At 40.1% G+C, this 22,455-nt stretch overlaps 1 protein-coding gene across 2 annotated transcripts in view; it reads right to left on the bottom strand.

Moving 5' to 3' along the window:
- GALNT7 (polypeptide N-acetylgalactosaminyltransferase 7) overlaps positions 1-22,455 on the bottom strand; it is a 1,380,380-nt gene that overhangs the window by 885,531 nt on the left and 472,394 nt on the right. For both annotated transcript variants that reach the window (XM_044061719.1, XM_044061717.1), the window contains exon 3: positions 11,152-11,318. In XM_044061719.1, the coding sequence (XP_043917654.1) occupies positions 11,152-11,318 (167 nt within the window). The remainder of the gene's footprint in view (positions 1-11,151; positions 11,319-22,455) is intronic.

The raw sequence follows: 22,455 nt of genomic DNA, 5'->3' as shown, positions 1-22,455 counted from the left end.
TCTGCATGGAAAATGATGAAGGGCTCAATGGCCAACAATGCCTGAAGTTCTGAAACCCTTCTGGCTGAGGTGATAGCTAATAGGAAGGCAGTCTTCCAGGAGAGGTACTTCAGTTCTGCTGAAGCAGCAGGTTCAAAGGATGGTAAGGTTAGTTTTTCCAAAACATAATTCAGGTCCCAGGCTGGTGTGGGTGGCCTTCTGGGAGGTCTGATCTTAGAAGCCCCTCTGAGGAATTGTTTAATCAAAGGATGTGAGAACAGGGGCAGGTCTGTATACAAATGAGATTAAATGGCTGAGGCACGGATCTTAATTAAAGAGAAGGAGAGGCCACTATTGAGTAACTCCGCTAGATAGTTCAGGATAAGAGGGATGGAAGGTTGAGGGGAACTGCCTCCTCTGGACTGGCTCCAAGAGCAGAATCTTTTCCATTTCCCTGTATAAGATTTTCTGGTGCTAGGCCTTCTGGCCTCTGTTATAATGTCTAGGACCTGTTTGCTTAACAGGGGCCCCATGTTTGTTTTTAGAGTATAAGCCATGCTGACAGTTTGAGTCTGTGTGCAGCATTTCCCTCCCCACCTCAGTCAAGAGGTCTGAGATCAGGGGAAGCTGCCTGGGAGGCTGTGATGTGAGGCTGTGCAGTAAGGGGTACCAATGCTGCCTGAGCCAATCTGGAGCAATGAGGATGGCCTTTGGTCTCTCCTCCCTTATCTTGATCAGTACCTTGGGAATAAAAGGCAGAGGAGGGAATGTGTACACAAAGGAGGGGTTCCAGGGGAAGGTCAAGGCATCCACCTTTCACGCTAGGCGGTGATACTCCCTGGTACAGAATTTTTTTAATTGGTGGTTGAGGTGCAAAGTATAGAGATCCATCTCTGGAGTTCCACACACCTGAGTGACTTGCAAAAAGATTTTTCTGTGGAGCTGCCATTCGTGGGAGTTCAGTAAGTTTCTGCTTAAGTGGTCTGCCAGGGAGTTGTTGATCCCTGGTAGGTATTGGTCTATACAGGGGATCAGGGGGAGAGAGGTCTCTAGAGGCTGAGAATGCTTGACACCAAGGTTCTTTAGATATCACTGAAGTTTTCTCATGTGAAGCCTGGCCAGAGGAATTAGAAGGATGCAAGATGCCATGTACCCCAAAGGCTTGCAGGAACTTCCTCGCTGTGAGGTGACTTCTGGAAGCCAGCTGGGTAAAGTAGAGAGGCAGGAAGCTCTGTTTTTCTGGGGATACGAAGGCCACTTGCGATTTTGTGTCCAGTAGTGCTCCCAAAAAAATGATCCTCCTGGAGGGTGTTTGCTTTGCTTTCTTTTCATTGATAGTGAACCCTAAAGGAAGTTAGGAGTGTTTTGACAAAGAAGAGGTCCTGGAGCAGCTTTTCTTTGCACTCGGCCTGAATGAGGCAGTCATCCAGATAAGGGTAAATAGTACAGTTTTGTACCTACCATAAATGTAGATGTTCGAAGATCCACATTGCTGCAGTCCTTACACTTGGGTAGTCCGCTGTCCTCGGTCAGCCCGAATATCAAAGTATAAGGCTGACGTCGGTCAAGGTGCATTTGACTGACATCAGGACGTCAGGGTACAAATGCGCATGACCGACGTCATATCCTCAGTCTTTTCTTGCCCCAGAAGTCAGAAGACCCTAAAAATAAAGGTCAAAACCAAAAGACAGCAAACAAACAAACAACTATCCTAGCACTGAAAATATGTACAATATATACAATATATACAATATACCTCATACTGACAACCCAACCCACACAACCGCCTCTAACTACAGAGGGGAAGGAGGGAGGGTAAATTGGACTGCAGCAATGTGGATCTTCGAACATCTACATTTATGGTAGGTACAAAACTGTACTATGTTCTTCATCTCACATTGCTGCAGTCCTTACACTTGGGTAGAATCCCAAAGCAGAGGTAAGGGAGGATGGCCAAACTATAAGGAAGCAGGAGCTGCCAAAATGCCCTGCAAAACAGCAGTGGCAAAACCAGCCCTGGATTTAGAGTAAAGTGGTAGGTGATAATGCCTAGAAAAGTATGCACTGAACTCCAAGTAGCTGCCTCCAAAATATCCTTAGTTGCCACCCCTCAAAAAGCTGTCAAGTGGCAGTAGCCCTAGTGGAATGAGGCCTAATCCCAGCTGGAATCTCCTTGCCATGATGGGAATAACAGAAAGCAATGCAAAACCCAGTCCACTTAGAAATAGTTTGTTTTGACACAGGCTTGCCCTGAGAACTCAAAGCAAAAGAAACAAATAACTGCTGAGACTGCCTGAACCCTTTAGTTCTGTCCAAATAATATCGCAACTGCCTGTGTACATCTAAAGTGTGCAAAATCTTTTCCCTTTATTTTGGGGATTTGCATAAAAAGTAGGCAAATGAATAGTTTGGTTTAAAGCCACACTAGAACCACTTTAGGCATAAAGGAAGGATTAGTACGTAAAGATACCCTATCCTTATGGAAAATTAAGAAAGGCTCAACCGCCATAAGGGCCTGCAACTCAGAAACCCTTCTTGCAGAGGTAATAGCCAACAAAAAAGCAGTCTTCCATGATAAAAACTTTAATTCAGTAGTAGCTGCAGGCTCAAAAGGTTGTAGAGTGAGTTTCTCCAACACAAAATTGAGATCCCAAGCAGGAGCTCTTCGTGGGGGTCTTATATTCTTTGCCCCTCTAAGAAATTGCTTGAACAAAGGATGAGAAAACAATGGTGGGTCACAATCATAGTGAGCCGAAATTGCTGCAGCATGAACCTTAATAGAAGAGAAGGACAAACCTTTGTCCAGTAACTCAGTAAGATATTGAAGAGCCACACTTAAATTAGGCTCAGAAACATCAAAATCCTTTGCTGCACTCCAAAATAAAAATCTCTTCCATTTATCTGCGTACACTTTCCTTGTACTAGGCCTTCTAGCTTCCAAAATAACATTCAAAACTTGCTGTGGAAGTGGAGGCCCACTATGGTTCAAAACAGAATATGCCAGGCTGTTAGGTGCAGAGAGTGAAGCTTGACATTGAGCAAATGACTGTCCTCCTGAGACAATAGGTGTGGAATCGAAGGCAAAGGCCATGGAGGCTTCCGTACCAGGTTTCTCAGTAATGGGTACCAATGCTGTCGAGGCCAATCTGGAGCTATCAAAATCATCCTTGGCTTGTCTTGTCTGGCCTTTAGTAGTACCTTTGGGAGGAGAGGCAGAGGCGGAAAGGCATACACATGAAGATTGCTCCAACTGAAGGAAAGAGCATCCACTTTCCAAGCTGTGGGATGAAACCTTTTGTGCAAAACTTTGGCAGCTGGTGGTTTAGAGGAGAAGCGAACAGATCTATGTCTGGAGTTCCCCATGACACTGTCAATTTCTGAAATACATGAGGATCCAATTTCCACTTGTGGGGATCCATAATTAGCCTGCTCAACACATCTGCTAAGGAGTTCTGTGCTCCCGGCAGAAACCTTGCCTGAAGATTGAGCTGTAAACTGAGAGCAGTCTCCCACAAAATCATTGCTTGCCTGCATAGAGGATAAGAATGTGTTCCCCTTGCTTGTTGATGTACCACATGACAGTTGTGTTGTCTGTTAGAATCAACACCTGCCCTGGAAGAAGTAAATCCTTGAAAGCTATTAATGCAAACTGGACTGCTAACATCTCCTTCAAGTTGATATGTAGATGTTGTAGTCTGGCAGGCCACTTGTCTTGTATCCACTTTCCATTTAGATGAGCTCCCCAAGCTTTGTCTGAGGCATCTGTCGTTAAAATCTGACTCGCCTCTGGCCGGGTCACAGAGAGTCCCTTGTTTAGGTGACATTCCTGGGCCCACCACAAAAATTCCTTTTGAATGCAAGGTATTATTTGAATGACAGTGTCCAGATCCTGGCAGTGCTGTGTCCATACATTTTGAGATACCATTGTAGCTTCCTCATATGCAGTTTGGCATTGGGAAGCACCAGAATACAAGATGCCATGAACCCTAAGGCTTGAAGGACTGTCCTTGCAGTCAGCCTGGACTGATGAGATAGTTGATGGAAGTAAAGGGAAAGATTCTCTTGTTTGTCCGGGGTTAAAAAGGCCATCTGGGATGCTGTATTCAGTCTTACACCCAGAAAGCACATGTCCTGAGAGGGTACTAGACTGGACTTTATTTCGTTCACAGAATACCCTAGGCATCTTAGCACTGCTATCACATATTCCAAATGATGAAGAAGCTCGTCCCTTCCTTGAGCCAGAATCAGGCAATCGTCCAAATAAGGATAGATCTGAATTCCTTTTAGCCTGAAGAAAGCTATCACTGGAGCCAGAACTTTCGTGAACACTCTGGGCAGTAGATAAGCCAAAGGGCAATGCAGAGAACTGATAGTGAGAAGTCCCAGCTCGAAAACGCAGATACTTCCTGCAACTTAGTCTGATAGGAACATGAAGGTAAGCCTCCTTGAGATCCAAAGTTACCATCCAATGATCTTTGCCCAGCAGAGGTAAAAGCTGCTGTAACGTCAACATTTTGAACTTGGGAATGTCCAGATAAGTGTTGAGGATAGATAAATCCAAAATTGGTCTCCACGTGTTCCCCTTCTTTGGTACTAGGAACAGGCGAGAATAAAATCCTAGGCCCACTTCTGGCATAGGGACCGGCTGTATGGCCCCTATTTGGAGTAACAGAGAAATTTGCTTGTGAGCCTCTATTCTTTGTTGAGGAGGAACGTCTGGCATGCCTTTGAAAGGAGGCAAGGTATGGAAATAAAACCTGTAACCGTGGTGTATGATATCCAATACCCATCTGTCTTGGGTAATTAAACTCCAATTTTCTTTGAAAAGTGCCAACCTTCCTCCCAAAGGTGCTGCCAGACGAGAAGGCTCTGGCAGCTGAAACGGTAGGTCATTGGGTCTGTTTACGAAAGGACTGACCCCTGCCCTCACCTGAAGATTGTGCAGGAGAACTCCCTGTTCTAGGCCTGAAAGAGCCCTGAGCTCTGCCCCTACCACGTCTAGATCTACCCCTAGACTGGGAATCATAAGAAGGATACGTCCACCCCTTAGTAGGCCAATTTCTACTAAACTTTGGAGGTTGAACCTGCAAAAAATCTTTAACAGTCTGCATAGACTTAGCCTTGTCTTCCATTTTCTTTAAAACTGCCTCAACAGGAGAACCAAACAACACATCAGATTGTAAAGGAGCATCTAAAATCCTTGTTTTAACATGGTCAGATAAATTTTGATCCCTCAGCCAGGCGTGCCTGAAGAACTGACCCAGTGGCAGCCACCCTAGACGAGGCCTGTACAGCATCAAAACCACATTGCAAAGAATGCTTACCCACCTGTTCAGAAACATGTACTAAATCTTGCAACTCTTTACAATCAATACCTTCCGCCAGAGCATCAACCTTAGACTTCAATTGTGAAAGTAGATAGTTTTGGTATTTCAACATGTGAAACTGGCAATTCAAAGCCCTCATAGCTAGAGTGGAAGAAGTATAAACTTTCTTTCCCCATCTATCCAAGGCCCTGGCTTCTTTATCTGCAGGAACCGGATTCTTGACAACAGAAGCCTTAACACCTTTAGGCCCCTGGCTAACAGTTTCTGGGTCTGCCCTAGGACTCTTAAAAGATACTTATGAGCTTCAGGCACCCTGTAATACCTATCCGGTTTAACAGGAGCAGGAGGCAAAGAATCAGGATTAAGAGAAGCCTCTGTAAAACATCTTCCACTACATCCAAAACAGGAGGTATAGCCAAAGGCCTATGCTGGGGTAAAACAAAAATTCCCTAAGCCTTTTCCTGGAATCAGAGAAGTCCTGGCCTTCCCACTTAAAATGCTCCCTCATGGAATGAAGAGTTTCTGAAAAGAAAAATCCTCAGGAGGAGAAGCAGAAGGAGTAGAATCATCCACATCAGAATCAGAATAAGGAGAGTACTCCTGCAAGTCTTCAGCCAAGACTCTGAAACATCCGAAGCCTGCTCAAAACTCCCTAGCTCAGGCTCCACCCTAGGTCTCTTATCAGGAGGGGCAAAGAACCCTAATCAAAGTAATCAAATCTTCTGCCATTTTAAGCATATGCTTCTTGGGCACAGTTCCCGAAGAACTAGGGGTGACACCAACTGAAGCTAAACCTGGCCTGCCTCTGGGAGAAGCCTTGGAAACAGAAGGAGAGGGCCTAACCACCCTAGGCAGGGAGGGAGTATAGTAACCTGAGAAGCCCCATCAGCCTGACCTGCCTCCTGAGAGGCCACATCCTGCAATAACAAAGTCTCTCCCTGGGATCCCAAAGAAACCTCCGGTGGAACCACCGGCTCCACCGACACCTCTAAAGAACCGGCGTCCGCACGGACGGTTCTTCTAGCCTAGGCTTAACTGCTTTGTCCTTGCGCTTCTTGAAGAAGCGGGCCCGGAGCATCCGACGGCATTTTATAATTGCACCGCTTCAAGACTAACCTGGGACAATCTAATCTTCTCTTTATAGTGCGCTTATTGAATCTAGCACAAGAGCGACACCCAACAACGTCGTGCTCAGGCCCTAAACAAGGAATACACAAAGTATGGTAGTCTCTATGCGGTATCTGTTTCCCACAAGAAATACAATTATTCACTTTTTCTGACATCCGGTAAACCACTGAGGCAAGAAAAACTAAAATATTCCCCAACGGGTACTTAGCCAACTTTGACTCGGTCTGAAACTCCGAAATCGAACAATTTCAGAACGCCAACCGGCACTTGCAACGCTGCTTCTGCATCGGACCATGCGGCAAAAAAGACTGAGGATATGACGTCGGTCATGCGCATTTGTACCCTGACGTCCTGATGTCAGTCAAATGCGCCTTGACCGACGTCAGCCTTATACTTTGATATTCGGGCCGACCGAGGACAGCGGACTACCCAAGTGTAAGGACTGCAGCAATGTGAGATGAAGAACATCTGAATATTTCTCTGTCTGCAAAATGCTATGGCCAGGGCTAAGCATTTGGTGAATACCCTGGGACCAGTAGATAAGTCAAAAAGTAGCGCAGAGAACTGAAAGTGCTGTGAGCCTGCTCTGAAGTGCAGGAATTTCCTGCAGGATTCTCTTATGGGGATGTGGAGGTAGGCATCTTTTAGGTCTAGGGTCACTAACCAGGCATTTTTTGTCAGCATAGGCAGCAACTGCTATAAAGATAGCATTTTGAATTTGGGGACCACCAAGAAGGTGTTCAGAATGGGTAGATCCAGGATGGGGTGCCAAGTGCCCTCTTTTCTGGGAACCAGGAACAGACTGGAATAAAAGCTTTTACCTGTTTGATCTACGGGAACAGGTTCTACTGCCCCCTGGGATATGAGAGTTTGGACTTGTTTCAATGACTCTGCCCAGTGATTTGGAGGTAAGTTTGGGTACCCTCTTGGAATTGGAAGTTCGTTGAAACAGAATTTTTATCCCTGAAAAATTATCTTTAAGACCCATTGGTCTTTTGTTACAGAAAGCCAATTTTCTTTGCAGAGGGAGAGCCTTCCTCCTAGCTTTTGGTGAGTGAAAAGAGGGCAGAAGGGAGTCACTGAGAGTTTCTGTCATAGAAGGATGACTTAAAACTCTCTGCCGTTGGGGAGGAGGTAGTCCAGTGTTTGGTTCTCCGTTGTCCCTGGGATAGTGGCTTGGGTGGTCTGTCCCTGCAGGGCTTACCTTGCCCCTGCCTGCTACGTGCAGGAAAGGACCACTGCTTAGAGGTGAAATTCCTGCTGAACATAGGAAGTTGAACCTGAAAGAAATATTTTACTGTTTGCATAGATTTTGCTTTGTCTTACATCTTTTTAAGCACCTCTTCGGCTTTTACTCCAAACAAGCAGTCCTTATCCAAGCGTGCATCAATTAATTTAGACTTTATGTCCAGGGAGAGGTTGTTCTTTCAACCATGCATGTCTCCTAATGACAGATCTCGACACTGCTGCCCTGCTTGAGGCTTCTAGTGTGTCATACCTTCAGTACAAAGAGTGTCTGGCCACTTGATAAGTAGAGTGCAGTAAATTTGCTAACTCTTTCGAACTGGCACAGTCAGGAAAGATAGAAATATTTTGCTTTAATAGTTCCAAAGTGTGTTGTTGATATTTCAACATATGGAACTGACAGCTGAGTGCTCTGATAGCTAAGATTGCAGAGGTGTATACATTTTTACCCCATCTGTCCAGAGCTCTGAATTCCTTGTCAGAAGGAATAGGATTCTTTGTGGAACTACCCTTAGCTCCTTTTTGGTCCCTGTGTAATGACCTCTGGTGCTGCAGCAGGATTTCTGTGCAGGTATTTGTGAGAATCCGGTACTCTGTAATACCTGTCAGGTTTACTGGGAGCAGGTGGGAGAGTGTCAGGGGCTAAGCTGGATTCATGGAAAACATCATCCACCACTTCTAAGATGGGGGGATGGCCAGGGGTCTGTGCTGGGGCAGGTCTAGAAACTCTCTTAGTCTTTTCTTAGACTGAGGGAAGTCCTGAGATTCCCAGTAGAAATGTTCCCTGAGGGTGTGAAGGGTTTCCCCAAAGGACAGGTCTTCCGGTGGGGAGGCAGAAGGAATGGATTCCTCTGCATCTGAAACTTCATCAGTAGCTAGAGGCTGTTGTTCCTCTTCAAAATCTGAGTAATCAGATTCCTCAGAATCCCGGTCTGTCATTATTTCAGGAGAAGGGTGTCTTTTCCTTTCTGAAGTTGTGGCCTGACCACCCCTGATAAGGGAGACAAGATCCTCTGCCATCTTAAGCAGCTGGGCCTGGGGTGGTAGAGCAGGAGCAAGATGGTGACTAGAGGTAGATTTTCTAGGAGTGGTCTGGCTTCTAGGCCTAAGAGCATCCATCGGTCTGAGAGAAAAGGTAGTCGGAAGAGAAGACGTCAGTTTTTGTCTAGAATTGGCTTCCTCGGAAGCCAGTGCCTGCGTTGCGCGCCTCCAGACCCAACCGAAGCAGAGACAACCAAAGGCTCGGAAGAAGAAGAAGATTTCTGCTGCATACCGGACTCTGAAATGGTCATGGTAGAGGCCTACGTAGATAAAGTATTGGGTATCAGGGGCTGTGAAAGAGCCTCAATGAATTCCGGAGAACTGACACCCTGCTTACCGGGAGCATCGTTGGAAGGCTTAGCCTTGTGTGGTCTGTCTCTAGCTTTATGTTTTTTTGGAATGTCTACTGATTGCTGGCTGACAGACACCATTTCGGAATTCGAAGAAAGAAGATGAAAATGCCTGTCTACAATAAGAGCTCTATGATGAATGGTTCTCGCGTTAAAGAGGGCACAGAATCAGCAATGGGAGACGTCCTGGTCTGGGTCTAAACAAGTGACGCAGTATGAATGGAAGTCACGATGTGGGATCTGCTTTCCACAGGCAAGATAATTGTTAACTTTTTCGGACATCGCTTAGTGCAAGAAAAAAGCTTTAGACGTTTCCAGCTGTAATTCGAACCCTGGTAGCAACCGACCGGCACACTTGCGAACTGCTTCTGCTATGGGCTCCACAGCAAGAAAGACTGATGTAATGGCATCAGCTGGCTTGCTTTATAGCACTGACGACCTGACGTCAATCAAGCGACAGCAGCCAACGCAGGAAAACATTGACTCTGGTATTTGGGCCAGCTGAGGGCTACCACAGCAGGGATAACCCCCACAGGTGATGACTGCAACAGTGAAACACAAAAAACATCTGTACTGTCAGAAAAACAAATTCACAGAGAAGGTGATAAATGGAACAGCTGTTATACTTGCAGGTTTACTTCTGAATCCAGTCATGTACAATATCTACAGCAATGATAATGCAGAAGTACTGGAAAAAAATGATGTCTCTTTGCAGACAGCACAGAACACTGCAATGACAACAGTACACACTGTACACTATAAAGAATGGAACGGTCTGTGCAATACTAAAGAAACGGTCAGCTGTGTATTAGTTTAGCTTCAGTGGAAACAAGTGGCAAAAACATACACAGGTAAAAACAATCATCAGTGAAAGACCACTTATGTGGTAAGCTACTGAAAGCAGCTAAAACAGAAAGGCATCTCAGTATATTACATCACTATACCTAAAAGTGGACAAGTGAGCAGTTAGTGTGAAAAGTCAGCACAGAATACTAGGAGTATTCTGAGATACATGGAAAAGACATTACTAAGACAACATGGACAATTCATTTTTCCCTCTTCATGCAAAAAGTAAAATAAAGAACTGGAATATTGCATATTATACTGGAGATGACGTGTTTTACAAGGATGCTGGCAACAATAACAGTATATCAATGCATCAAAAGACAAGAAATGAAAATAAGGCAAAGGAATTTAATATGTGCACACTATATGACGTTTACAGGGAGGGGAAGAAAGCAAACGTTTAAAACATCTCATGGAAAGTAGTGATATACAAGAAGGTTGCATTTTTTCAGAGAAAATATACATTACTAAGGAGGTGAAAACTGAAGACATTGGGAGGTGGACCGTGGAATGGTGCGAACAAGCAATTTTATACAGATGGTTGTGTATGTAAGGAACATCACAAACACTGCAGATGTACTGAAAAAGTATGACATAGAGGTAAAGCAGCTCTAGCTTGATACTGAAAGAAATATATGTGGTAAAACTAAATTTCAATATATCCAGAAGCCAGGAAAACAGGCAGACCAGGAGACCAAGCAAGTCCTCATTTACTTAAAAGTTTTGTATAAGTGAACAGCCCACTATCCATGCACATTTTCATTTTTTTACTAGGATACAAGTAAATAATGTGACATGAAAATAAGAATTTACAGTATCAATGAAATTCCATTTTTATGAGATGAAATCTGGAAATTATACACATGATTTTAAGTGCAATTTCAAATCATTACTATTATTTTGTTATAATTTAGTAGTATATGTATATAACTATATTTATACATCTATATGTCACACACATACACAAGCAAAATTAAAACATTTATGTATACAATGCAAAGCAAGCTGATTGAATAAAGTAGCAAACATACACAGAAATTAATGCTGTGGTGAATAGGAGTGCTTTAGTCCAAAGTGCCAAATTCCATGAAAAGCCAGTGTTTTTATGATACTTTGGCAGTCCATATTTGGAATTTATTGTTATTTTTCCAGAAAAATGGAAAACCAATGTCCTGCAATTATTATGTGACCTGCTGGCACCTGTATGCTTTGCTGTAAATGAATAATAAAAATACCTTTATTACTGAAGTCATCAATCATTACTATTTCTGCCAAATATCTTCTGGGTGTCCTTTTGATAACACTGTGAACTGTCCTCATAAGGGTGGACCAGCCTTCATTATGGAAGACGATGACAACGCTGGTAGTAAGAAGGTTTTCATCATAATGCCAATATTTACACCTACAAAAAACAAAGGCAAGTCACCAACCTTAACCATATTAGTAAATTTTTGGAAATAAATGACTATGTACAGCACCAAAAATGTTCCGCTTTGACTCTTTGCTTGAAAGAAACATGACAAGTAATTCAGATTTAGCAGTAATGTTCTTAAACTTAAGCATAATAAATATAATTGTTGCACACTCTCAGCGTTAACACAATACCACAAGGTTGCCATTATAGTCCAATCTGCAGCTGTAAACATTAATAAACGTAAGTGGCATGTAGCTCAGCCACACCAAGGACTGTCATTTGCCTGAAAGGTCTATGGAGTTACATGCTTGACAACAATTATGCTATTTATTTTTTATTGCATTTGTTGACTAGGATGATCTGACTGGCTCCATAAGACCCCTTTTTCAGTGGAGGCTTGGACAGAAAACTTATAGTTATCACGGTTATGTTAAAATTCAGAAAATATTAGCATACACACTAGGTGTACAAAATTTCAGTAGGATACAATGGGCTTAGAATATTGCAAAACAAATGTGGAAACAAAAACAAAAAAAAAAATCCTTGAGAACAATGATGGCTGGTATAAAATGTGCAAACAGGCTTGCAGTGTATATACTAGTACATAAAAATGTAAAGGGTGATGCAGAGATTAGGAAGTAGTAAGGCTGATAGTACTAAGGAAGTAGGATTAGTCTAGTACAGTTTGATGAAAAAAAGAGTTGAGAAAAACAGACGCAAAGTTATGCTAGCCAAGGATTGAGGACGGTTAGGGCCAAGAGCTTATCAGATGATTCTTAAGCTAAACAAAACCCAAAAGTGTATACCCACAGGGTACAAAACTGATGAGAAACAAAGAACCACGTCCAAAGCAATGGGCGGAAGTTTAATCCAAAGTACATACGAATTCACTTGCTAAGCGCTTTCACCATTACAAATGGCTTCATCAGAGTAAATGAAAATCATCCATACCACATATTAAATACCTAAACAATTAGTTACACAACCAATAAAAAATCAGGTAGTTAATTACCTAAATAAATAATGTTAAATAGATGTAGAACACAGGAAGTATCCACGCACAATGAGAAACATTACCCTAACTAGCTATTAAAAAACAACTGTATAAAACATCTTGTCTAAATTGTGTACACTTATGTCTTTCCATCAAATAAAACTGACATGAAAAAATAATAAAAATAAAAATAATGATAATAAAAATAAAAATAATGATATTGTTGATAGTAATTAGAATAAAGCATGTAGGGGTATAGGAATACTTTCTATCCTCCTATTTATACTATATCCTCTTAGCCCTTTCTTTTAAAACAGGTTTTAGAGAAATATTTTCATTCAAACCTGGTGGCATTGTTGCATCCAAAATTATTTGCCATTTGTATTCCAATAATTCCACCTTCAACCTTTCATCCCCACCTCTTTCAAGTAATGTCACTCTGTCAATCACAAAGAAAATAAATTTCTTGAAATCAACACATTGTATACTATGCATATATAATGCATTATGGGTGTCCTGGTTTTTGATAGCCCTCTGGTGTTCTGCAATCCTGTCTTTTAACCTATGGACAGTTTTGCCTACGTAGAATGCATTGCATCTAACGCAGGTGGCAATATATACTAACTTCTGTGTGTTGCAACTACACCTACCGGGGCACCCTATGGTCTTAATATAATCAGACACCACCACATAAGATCCTTCATTAATGAACCTGCAAAATTTATAAGTTCCACACTTATACATCCTAGAGCACTTATAAGTAATTCTATTTCCCTCCAAAATTTCTTTGATATTCTTTCCCCTAGACTATATTATTTTGGGGAAATTTCCTAAATCTTTCCTCATAGTTTCATTAAACACTATATCCCAAGTTTTTTTTTCACTACTTCAACAACCCACTAGTGTCACTATTGTATTTCAAAATTAATCCCTTACCTTCAAGACTGTTGTTCTTTTGAACCATATCAATGTTGTTCCCCCCTAAGATAGGTTTATATATACTCCTCCTTTTCTCCAAAACCTCATTTCTAATTTTCAACAACATCTTTAGGGGATATCCCCTATCTAAAAAAGAAACCAATGAGAGTTTACACTTCCTTAATACAAGTGTCATCATCACTCATTATTCTTGAAAGTCTTATCATCTGGCCCTTCACTATTCCTCTTTTTTGATGAGAGGGGTGACAACTATTATAATGTAACAAGGAATTGCTATGAGAAGATGTTACTATGTAAATTATTTGCAAATTTTGTTAATTTGATGTCCAAAAATTCTATTTCATTTTCATTCCATTTACTGGTAAATCTAAAAAAAGTTGTAGTGGTATTTAGGTATTCAACAAAGGACATAGCACCTCACTACCCTTCCAAAGTATTAATATATCGTCAAGGAATCTGTTGCAAAGAGCAATCTTGTCATTATATGGCGAACCAAATACGTAATTTTCCTCCCAATATAGAAGAACCAGGTTGGCAAATCCAGGGGCACATTTAGCCCCCATTGCCACACCTGAAGTTTGTTGAAAGATTTCGCCTTCAAATGTTATAAAGTTGTTCCTTAAAACTATTTCCATACACGATGTCATCATATTAACTTTGGCAGCATTTAATTTGCCTCTTTTAAACAAATTCCGGGTAAAATATTCAACCCCTACATCCTGTGAAATTACAGTAAATAGATTAATGACATCTATAGTAAGAAAAGACCATTCAGTAATGTCATCAGAAATTCTGTCAAGTCTATAAAGGCAGTGCCAAGAATCTTTCAAAATATGTGGAACTTCAGCCACAACCTTCTGAATCCCTTCATCCACAAAGGCAGCCAAGGGTTCAGTCTTAGAACCCCGAGAAGAAACTATAGCTCTGAAAGGAGGATCTCTGGTGCCTTAATGTATTTTGGGGATACCAAAGGTGACTGGTGTGACTGGGTGTTCCACATTAAGAAAGTTGAATTCAATTTCAGTAAGTGCCCCCTGATATAGGGAATCAAGTAAAAACAGATCAATTTTACAATATGCTGTATGCAATTTGTTGATAGACAGCCTTTGGTAGGTTGTGTGGTCTTCTAATATTTCCTGCATTTTAGCTATATAATCAAATCTGGACATGATCACCACACCGCCACCCTTATCGGGTTTCATAATTCTCAAATCTTTATTGTTAGCTAATTCAAATAGAGCAACCTTTTCCTTGTGAGACAGATTCCGGACACAATTTGGCCCCCATTTGGTGTTATTCATGTCCTTAAGCTAAAGCTTAAAGGCTTTAAATGTGGGTTTTTGTTTTAGTGGAAGAGGGACAAAGTTCCGCATTTTGGCCACAAAGGAGGAGTAAAACAAGCTGCTGGTAGAATTATTTGATAACTTTTAGAAATAGCTTGTCTGTGGATTGTAGTAGTTTGGTTGGGCGATGCACTTTTGGATGTTATTCAGGCTGGGGCATTGTTCTGTTTTATATACAAGATTATGGGAATGGTCAGTTGTAAGAGGTGTAGAGAGTATGGTACCTCTAGCCAGCTGACTGCATGGCAGTGGTGGGATTTTATTATAGCATTGTTATTATGACTACTGATCGTGTGAGAATTAAGTTTTCCAGTTACATTAGATTGGGTGGTTTGCAGTTTCTATGCTATATGAGGGCAGCATATGGAAGAGTAGGGAGAAGGAAAGATGTGGAAGTGTGTTCCCTTGCATAGTCTGGAAAGGTTTGATTACTTTTGTCTGTATTATCTTTCATATGGTAGTCACATTTTAAATTTTCATCAACAGTGACTCCATGGGGCTAGAATAAGCATTCAATTTCAGTTTTTTGTTGTCAGAGGTTAAAGAATGGTTTCTGGTTAGCTACATATTCTGGGGTGAATAGGATTAGTTTGGTCTTCTACGGGCTGACTAAAAGCTGCTGGTTGCTGAGCCAGGTTTCAATAAACACAAGTGATTCATGAGTCAGCTGCTGTAGTTTGCCTAGGGCTTTGGGAGTGCAGGTGAGGACTGAATCATCAGCAAACTGAACAGTGCCAGAATACTTGCTTGTTTTATGGAGATCATTGAAAAAACTATTAAACAGGAGACCAAGGATGGAGCCTCTGGATATGCCTACTGATACTGGGAGAAAGGGAAGATGTTGTTCTTCCATTTTACGGACTAAGATCTGTTGGTCAAATATCTCCCAAACTAAGACAAGGAGTGAGATTCAAGGCCCATACAAGACAGTTTCTGAATTAGTTTTGTGTGGGAGATTCTATGAAAGCTTTAGATAGTTCTGGAAATAAGGTAAAGGTAAGGTTGCCTGCACTTCTAATTTGGTTCATGGTGGATATGAAGCTAAGAAGAGAAAAACTGAAATCATCACCTTTTGAACGGGCAGCCTACAATATTCCCATTCAAGGGAACGAGAACACGTCTGCCCTCCAAGCATAGCTGTAAGAATGTCTGGAACAGAATTTTTCTAACTGACTGTTTTGAAAGGAGGCAAACAGATCTATTAGAGTTGTTCCCACATCTGCACTAGACTCTGGAACACCACTACCATCAACTTCTACTCATGTGAGTCTGTACTCAGTCTGTCTGCTACAATGTTCTGCTCTGACAGGATGACTGATGCCTAAAGAAAAGCAGCACCGAGGGTAAGACCTCGTACTTCCTAGTTTTGTTGAGATACCACATCACTGTGGTCATGTCTGTAACTACAAGTAGAGGACCTGGAGTACAAGGTGGTGACGTACTTTCAAGGTGTGAAACACTGCTGAAATTTACTAGATATTGATGTGCTTCTGTGCATCCTTGGGTCCCCAAGTGACTAGCACTTGTATTCCCACTGACACAGCTCCCCAAACTAAGTTGGACAAACCGGTTTGGACAGACTATTAGTATTAGAAGGAGAAAACAAGCGCTGGACTGATACTCAGCTGAGTGCTACATCATTGCAATTCTCATTTAATGAAGGACAACCCTAGTGGAAGGAAGGTGCTGTGTCCAACAATTTCAGACATACCACTGAATTTTTCAAATGTGGAAGATGGGTCAGTGGTAAAATGAGAATCATGGAAGCCAACAGTCCAAAAATTTCTAGGAATTCTGTTGCTGACTTGACATTCCCCTGGGAGAATTCTAGAAACACCATCTGGTATGACAAGACCGTGCCTTCAGGAAGAAAACACAGATTTGTGTTGAAGCTGATTAAGCACCCCAGAAAAATGATTGCACTCATCTGGATGAATACTCTGCACAAATCAGCCAGAAGTATAAGTGCAGAAAAAAGTGAATGCCCAAAGTCTGACAGATGGCCAATACTGGAGCAAGGCATTTGGAAAACACTCACATTGCAGTGGATAGCTCAAAGGGAAATACAGAATATTGATGGCATGAACCAGACATAACAAATCTCAGATATTCCCTGAAGTGATGAGCCCTGGGAATATGAAGAAAGGCATCCATCAAGATCAGGGTCAATGTGAAGCAGTGGTGCAGGAACAGAAAAAGCACTGTCTGCTGGTTGAACATCTTGAACATGGGGTCCTTGACAAACATATTCAAAAAAGAAAGGTCCCATACCTATCTGTATCTGTATGACCGTTGGTTTTGGGAAACCACAAAAATAACTAGAGAAGAAACCTCTCGTTCTTTCAAAGAAGGGACCAGTCCTATGACCCCAGAATCCAGCATTTCCCACAGAATAGCAGAGAATAAGAAAATCTGTTCTGGAAGATGAAGGGGACCCCCCCCCCCCCAGCACTGAGAAGGACAATCTTTCAACATCCATATGAAATCCATGCCAACATTGTTTACCACCTCTCTATAGGAAACCATTGATGGTCAGGCCGTCTTGTAGAGAGCTAACTTGACAGACAATGCACTCAATGGGGGACTTAATAAAGACGTGTGCTGTTCCTCAGCATAGTCATAAGTTGGAGAGGGTATCCTTTCAAGGAAACAAACTTTTCTTGTTAGGCTTGGTGGAGTTGTCATCCTGGTTACTTTTCAGCTGGGACTTTTGCTTGTTAGGCTGATGAAAATTATCTTGTTTACAAGGAGGAAAACTTGGGACTAAGAAACATTTTCAATACACATTGCATTACTTTACCTCTGTTAACCCAGTGTTTAAGGATCTGATTAGCTGCTGTACCAAACACACAATCAGACTCAAAAGGAGCATTCATAATCTCATTTTTTTGACGTCAGAAAAATTCTGGGAGTGCAACCAAGCATGCCTCCTAATCACCACTGACAACGTTGCTCTTCTAGAAATAGTATCAGCCCTCCTCTAAGGCACTTTTTAGAGCATGTTTTGACACCTGAGAAACATCGGTCATAACATCTTTAATACAGACCTATTGCTGTGTAGGCAATGATGGAGCAAACTCATCTAAACTGTACATTTATCTTAAAAGCTTCCACATAAAACACTGGCAGTTAAACAGTTTACAAGCTACCATGCTGGACTGCACCAGCTACTTTCCCTAAGATCCTAGCCACTTGCCAGTTAATCTGAAGGACTCGGCACAAAAAGACATGGTTTTCTTATTAGCCAAAGTCACTGGGAACACTGAAGCAGGGTCTGGAGACAGAAGGACTTGGAGTCAGGCAAGGCCAAGCTTACCCAAAACTTCTTAAACCCTTTCTTAGGCAAGGACTTAATGAACAGAAGAGGACTACAAGCTTTCAAGAAGACCTCTCCCAATGCTGAAATCAAAGAAGGGAAAAGAAAAAAAAAAGTTATGTACTCACCAAACGTTCCATCTGAGATGTTGCTTTTCATTTGTCTTCAACCTGTGGGACATGGATTCAGGGCGGATCTGACATGGCCGCATTTCTTCAGCATTGGATCCGAGCTCCAAGCTCCTCTCCTACCCATAATGCCCGTCTCCTTCCTCCATTCAGATCGAGTTTGCTGCCCACCCATGGCATCCCAACCTGACTCAATGCCTTACTCCTACACACAATAATCCAGATAGTACCATAAGAAATAAGGAGTTATGCCAAAGAAAAGGCCATGTCTTTTCCAGCCAGACCACCACACAGCCAATGTAAGGCAGGGGGAAGGAGGGAGGGATGGTTGAAGATAAATGAAAAGCAACAACTCAGATGGAATGTTATGGTGAGTACATAAGTTCTTTATCTGAAGTTGTTGTTTTCATTTGCTCTTCAACCTATGGGATACAGTCCCCAGCTACTAAAACCCTGGGAGGCCCTCATGGAAGGATATTCCATAAAACGGTGGAGCCAAAGGATGCCCTGCTTCTGGAGAGAAGATCCAACTTGCAGTGGGTAATAAAGTATGTGAAGATGCCCAGGTAGCCACAGAGCAAATGTCATCCAAGGAAACTCTGGACCAAAAGGCAGCTGAAATAGCCATAAACCTAGTAGAATAAGAAGTTATGTACCTACCATAACGTTCCATGTTAGTTGTCTTCTTCTCGCCGCCTTTCTTTTTTTTTTTTGTCAAAAAACTTTTTATTGATTATTAAACAATAAGATATAACAATGACAGATTGAAAAACAAACATTACAATATAATTACAAAGGTTACAAATTATAAGAACATATAGACTATTTTATATAAGTTATACCTTATATAACTATATACAATATTTACAAAAAGTTGACCGAAATGCAAAACACTATCTAAATTTATATACCAAAGTCAAAAACAACATTAAATAGCCCAAAGTTTTTGTGACTCAAGACAAGATAAATGACAGACTAATCTATGCAGTTGATAATAAGTAAAACTTTTTCTAACATTTTGTTAGTAAGAGCCAGCTTTTTGGGACTTTTCACTAGTGTTTTCTGTGCAGAAATATATGAGTACGCCACTGACTAGAAATTTTCCCAATTGAGTTTGGTACGATCAAGCCAATTTTTAGTGATATAGAATTTTATGAGCATACATATATATTATCACATGAATATCCAATCTAGAAAGAGGTATTTGGGGTATATGAAGAATTGCTAATTCCCAAGATAAAGTGGATTTATGGTATCCCATTTTTTGCAAACGAACCTTCAATGAGGTCCAAAGTTTATGCGAGTGATGACATGACCATATAATATGCATTAGATCTGCATTTGAGAATGAACAGCATGAGCATGAGGAAGATTTACTGGGATTAAATTTATTAAGTTTAATAGGGGTGTGATAAGCATTATTATTTATCATTAGTTGGGTATAGTAAAGTTTCTTGAAGGGTGAGAATTCCAAAGTTGCTTTGATGGCAGAGATTTTCTGATTTATGTTCAATTGTGTGTTAAATCCATCCCAATATTTAGAAAAAAGACAATCTGATTTATGAATTATATCAATTAAGAGATTATATGATTTAGATATCATTTTCGTTGGAAGCAACAAAGTTTGTATCACCATGTCCAAATTAGTAAAATCTTGGTTTCTGGGTTTGATGTAAGCATATTTAGTAACAAGAATTTCTCTTAATTGTCGGAGAATAGAGAAATATTTACCTCTAACTTCCAAAATTTTGCAAAAGCTCGTTAAGGTTACATCTTTATACTTCAGAATATCCCATATATTAAGATTTTTAATTTGAGGAAAATGTGAGAGGTTAATCATATTATTATTTAGTTTAATATTAAGATTTAGGTGAATCGGCTGTAATAACTGAAAAGCATTGTCTAAATTAACATATTTTAGCAGCTCTTGAAATAATTTTACCTTCTGTTTTAAAGACTTTGAGAGTTTAAGAGTATCCATAACATCTATAGATAGAAATGGGAGAGCTGTTGAATTAAAGTTTTTGGTTAAAATATGTTGGTGCCATATCTTAGTCCAATTAGGAAGATTGTTGTAGTTCCCGACATTCACAGAAATGATAGATAATAATTTGTTAGCTGAGATAATTAAATAGTAAAGACGAAAGTTAGGTAAGCTTAGACCTCCTTTGCTTTTAGGAAGCAGTAACTTAGCGTATGAGATCCTAATTGATTTAGGAAACCAAATGAATTTAGCTAATTCCTTGTGGACCTTAGAGAAGAAGAATTTAGGGATTGTTTGATCAATAGAATTGAATTAAAAAAGAAGTTTAGGAAGAATATTCATTTTAATTATCGCTGCCTTGGATAGGAGAGAAAGGTTTAGCAGTTCCCATCTGCGTAAGTCAAGTACAATTGAAGACCATATTTTTATTAGATTATTTTGAAATGCTGAAAGACCATTATGTTGAAACTGAATCCCTAAGTATTTAATATTATCAGCAAATTGAAAAGAAGATTCAGGAAATAAATATACCTTGTGAGCACGAGGATTTATAGGAAAAATGTGGGTTTTTTTAGAATTAATCTTGTATCCCGAAACCTGTGAGAAACCGTTGACAGAATGAACTAGTTTTGAAAGATCTGTAGTAGGAGTTTGAAAGTATAGTATCAAGTCATCCGCAAAGGCTGATAAGAGAATATTAGTGTTCAGAACTTTAGGAATTCTATGAAAGGAATTTTGTGCTATATATAGTAACAGTGTTCTAAATATATGTTAAAAAGAAAGGAAGATAATGGGCAACCTTGCTTTGTGCCATTAGTAATCTTAATAGGAGTAGACATCTTTCTATTAATATATAAGAAAGTAGAAGAATCTTTATACAAGGTTTTGATTAATTCTATATATACAGTGGGTATATTAAAATGTTCCATAGTATTAAATAGAAAATTCCAGTTCACTCTATCAAAAGCCCCCATTGCATCAAGAATTAGTGCATATAAAGGATCATTATCTGTCTTGGTAAAATGTATTAGTGTGTCCAATGTCAAAGTATTGTCCCAAGTATATATCTATGGGATATAAAGCCAGCTTGATTTGGAGATACTATTGATGGTATTATTTTTTTTAATCTATTGGCTAAAAGAGAAGCTAAAATTTTTATATCACTATTAATTAGAGAAATAGGCCTATAACTATTTGGATCTGATTTTTCTTTAATATTTTTTAAAATTAGTATGGTTTTTGAAGTGTTCCAATATAGATCCGATATACCATTTGTCTTTACGTGTTCATAAACTTTAAGAAGAAAGGGTGCTAACACTTGTTTGAAAGCTTTAAAAAATTCATTTGTAAAGCCATCTGGACCAGGGGATTTACTATGCTTCAGTCTATCCATAGTTTCTATAATTTCTTGGGTATTTATTGGAGTTGTAAGTATATTTTGTTGTTCTTCATTTAATTTAGGGAATTTAGTAGTAGATAGATAACCCACCATATCCTGATTAGCTTTTAAGTCTACTCCTTTAGAGTATATCTCTGTATATAAAGAGGTAAAAAGTTGTAAAATATCCTCGTCAGTACTGTATATCTTATTCTCATATCGTATAGGTGTTATTCTAGGTAAGTTAAGGTTATTTTTAATTATTCTTGCTAAGGTTTTGGAAGGCACTTGCGCCCATTCAGAGTAAGTAGCCAACATTCTCTGTTCTGATATAGAGAGATTATGTTGATGAAGGAATAATAATTATTTTTGGGCTTCCAGAATTTGTTCATAATTCGAACAACTTGGATTTGTTTTATGCTGACTTTCAAGGGTTTGAATCCTTTCCTTTAAAAGAGACTTTTTATTCTTGTATTGTTTTTTTTTAATGTATGAGGCTTTGTTTATTAACATGCCTCTCAAATTTGCTTTGCACGCAGCCCATTGAATATCGTAGGGAATATCTGTTGAGTCTAGATTATTGTACATTTCTTGTATAATTCAATACTTAACTTTGTGACTTCCTTATCTGAAAGTAAGTTATTATTCAATATCCATGTATTATTCATGTGTGTATATGATATGCTTGGGTCAGTATCAAGTATTAGGGATATCCTTGAGTGATCAGATAAAAACCTAGGTTCTAAAATGAAATTAATTAGCAAGTGTGACAGGGAGTCAGATATAAGGAAAAAATCTAACCTTGACCACGTATTATAGCATTTCGAGTAATATGTATAAATATCTTTGCTATTTGAGTAACCTATAAATGATTGGGGATCTATAAGACCGAAATCTAACATCAAATCATTCAAGGCCATAGATGCTTGGTGATTATAAGAAGGCGATCTACTAGTGCGATCTGTTTCAGAGTTAATAACCACATTCCAGTCCCCCCCCACAATGATATAATGATCTTTAAAAGAAGAAAGGATATTGTAAAT

The sequence above is a fragment of the Protopterus annectens genome, chromosome 2.part0 (assembly GCF_019279795.1).
Source record: "Protopterus annectens isolate FY-2018-M chromosome 2.part0, PAN1.0, whole genome shotgun sequence".
NCBI classification, from domain to species: Eukaryota; Metazoa; Chordata; order Ceratodontiformes; family Protopteridae; genus Protopterus; species Protopterus annectens.
The sequence above is the reverse complement of the archived record's forward strand: the minus strand, read 5'-3'. Positions and strand labels throughout refer to the sequence as shown.